Here is a 1,832-nt window from a genome sequence, read left to right as displayed (position 1 = left end):
TAAACAATGCCACGTCTTGCCTCACAGCCGTGCGTACCCCCCATGCAGGGGGACTTACTTTAGCAGCAACTGTGTCTTAAACAGGCACAGGGCTAGACTCAGAACCCCCCCCCCCCACTAGATGTTCTAGAGCCCCCCTAGAACTGTCATACATGGCAAAGAAAACAAGTGGCGGGTTAGAGAACATAATTAAAGTCTGCAATGGTGGGGACCCCACAAGGTCACTTCGGATATGTCTTCTGAGAGGTGAGGTAGAGGGCGTGGCTGTGAGGGGAGTCTTCTATTTCTAGATCAAAGTCTTCTATTTCTAGATCAAAGTCTTCTATTTCTAGATCAAAGTCTTCTATTTCTAGATAAAAGTCTTCTGTTTCTAGATCAAAGTCTTCTATTTCTAGATCAAAGTCTTCTATTTCTAGATCAAAGTCTTCTATTTCTAGATCAAAGTCTTCTATTTCTAGATCAAAGTCTTCTATTTCTAGATCAAAGTCTTCTATTTCTAGATAAAAGTCTTCTGTTTCTAGATCAAAGTCTTCTATTTCTAGATCAAAGTCTTCTATTTCTAGATCAAAGTCTTCTATTTCTAGATCAACGTCTTCTATTTCTAGATCAAAGTCTTCTATTTCTAGATCAAAGTCTTCTATGTTCAGATCAACGTCTTCTATTTCTAGATCAAAGTCTTCTATTTCTAGATCAAAGTCTTCTATTTGTAGATCAAAGTCTTCTATTTCTAGATCAAAGTCTTCTATTTCTAGATCAAAGTCTTCTATTTGTGTTATATTCGCCATTATCTACCTCTTCTATACGCTGTCTATGTTGTGTTTAGTAGTCATTTTGTTCATCCTTCGTTCTTCTTGTTCTTCGTGAACTTCTTGTGCTTCTGTGTCTGTCTCTGTAACACATGTTTTTGTTCAACTCTTTGTTATTCTCGTCTGTCGGCGTTAAAGGTTATCTTGAGGTTATCTTGAGATGATTTCGGGGCTTTAGTGTCCCCGCGGCCCGGTCCTCGACCAGGCCTCCACCCCCAGGAAGCAGCCCCAGACAGCTGACTTACACCCAGGTACCTATTTTACTGCTAGGTAACAGGGGGGGGGGGTCTTCTTCACTGTACTTACAGTGACAATCAGCTCGGAATTAATTCACTGTCGTCAGCATGTACGGTGCTGCCACGCGTCCATGTGTCACTGCCTCAGCTTCACCGCCCACCAGCACTGCAGACAACAGCAGCAGCAGCAGCTGCCACCATTATCATTACCATCGCCACCAACCACCATTCCTATCAACGACAGCCACCACCATCACCATTCCTATCAACGACAGCCACCGCCATCACCATTCCTATCAACGACAGCCACCACCATCACCGTTCCTATCAACAACAGCCACCACCATCACCATTCCTATCAACGACAGCCACCACCATCACCATTCCTATCAACAACAGCCACCACCACCACCATTCCTATCAACGACAGCCACCACCATCACCATTCCTATCAACGACAGCCACCACCATCACCATTCCTATCAACGACAGCCACCACCATCACCATTCCTATCAACGACAGCCACCACCATCACCATTCCTATCAACGACAGCCACCACCACCATCACCATCAACAAGACCCATCACCATCACAGCTCTGGAGGACATAAAAAGCACTAACTGTTCACTATAATTACCTGGTTGAGGCTGCTGAATGATGAGAAGATTCGTCTCCCGCTCACACAACACTTTTAATAAATGCCACCGAGAGGCAATAATTGTGTCACATATGATGATGAGTGACGCGGAAATGTCTGCTGGCGAGGGCCCTACTGGCTCTTCTTGATG

General features: G+C 44.6%; 1 protein-coding gene across 1 annotated transcript; it reads right to left on the bottom strand.

Annotated features, from left to right (window-relative positions):
* Window positions 1-221: 221 nt before the first annotated feature.
* Window positions 222-785, bottom strand: LOC138372466 (uncharacterized). The gene has a single exon (XM_069337927.1). It carries the CDS (start codon window positions 783-785, stop codon window positions 222-224), a length of 564 nt encoding a protein of 187 aa, XP_069194028.1.
* Window positions 786-1,832: the final 1,047 nt, after the last annotated feature.

Source organism: Procambarus clarkii, chromosome 39 (genome assembly GCF_040958095.1).
Source record: "Procambarus clarkii isolate CNS0578487 chromosome 39, FALCON_Pclarkii_2.0, whole genome shotgun sequence".
NCBI lineage: Eukaryota > Metazoa > Arthropoda > Malacostraca > Decapoda > Cambaridae > Procambarus > Procambarus clarkii.
Note: the sequence above shows the minus strand (reverse complement) of the source record. Positions and strands in the feature narration are given on the sequence as shown.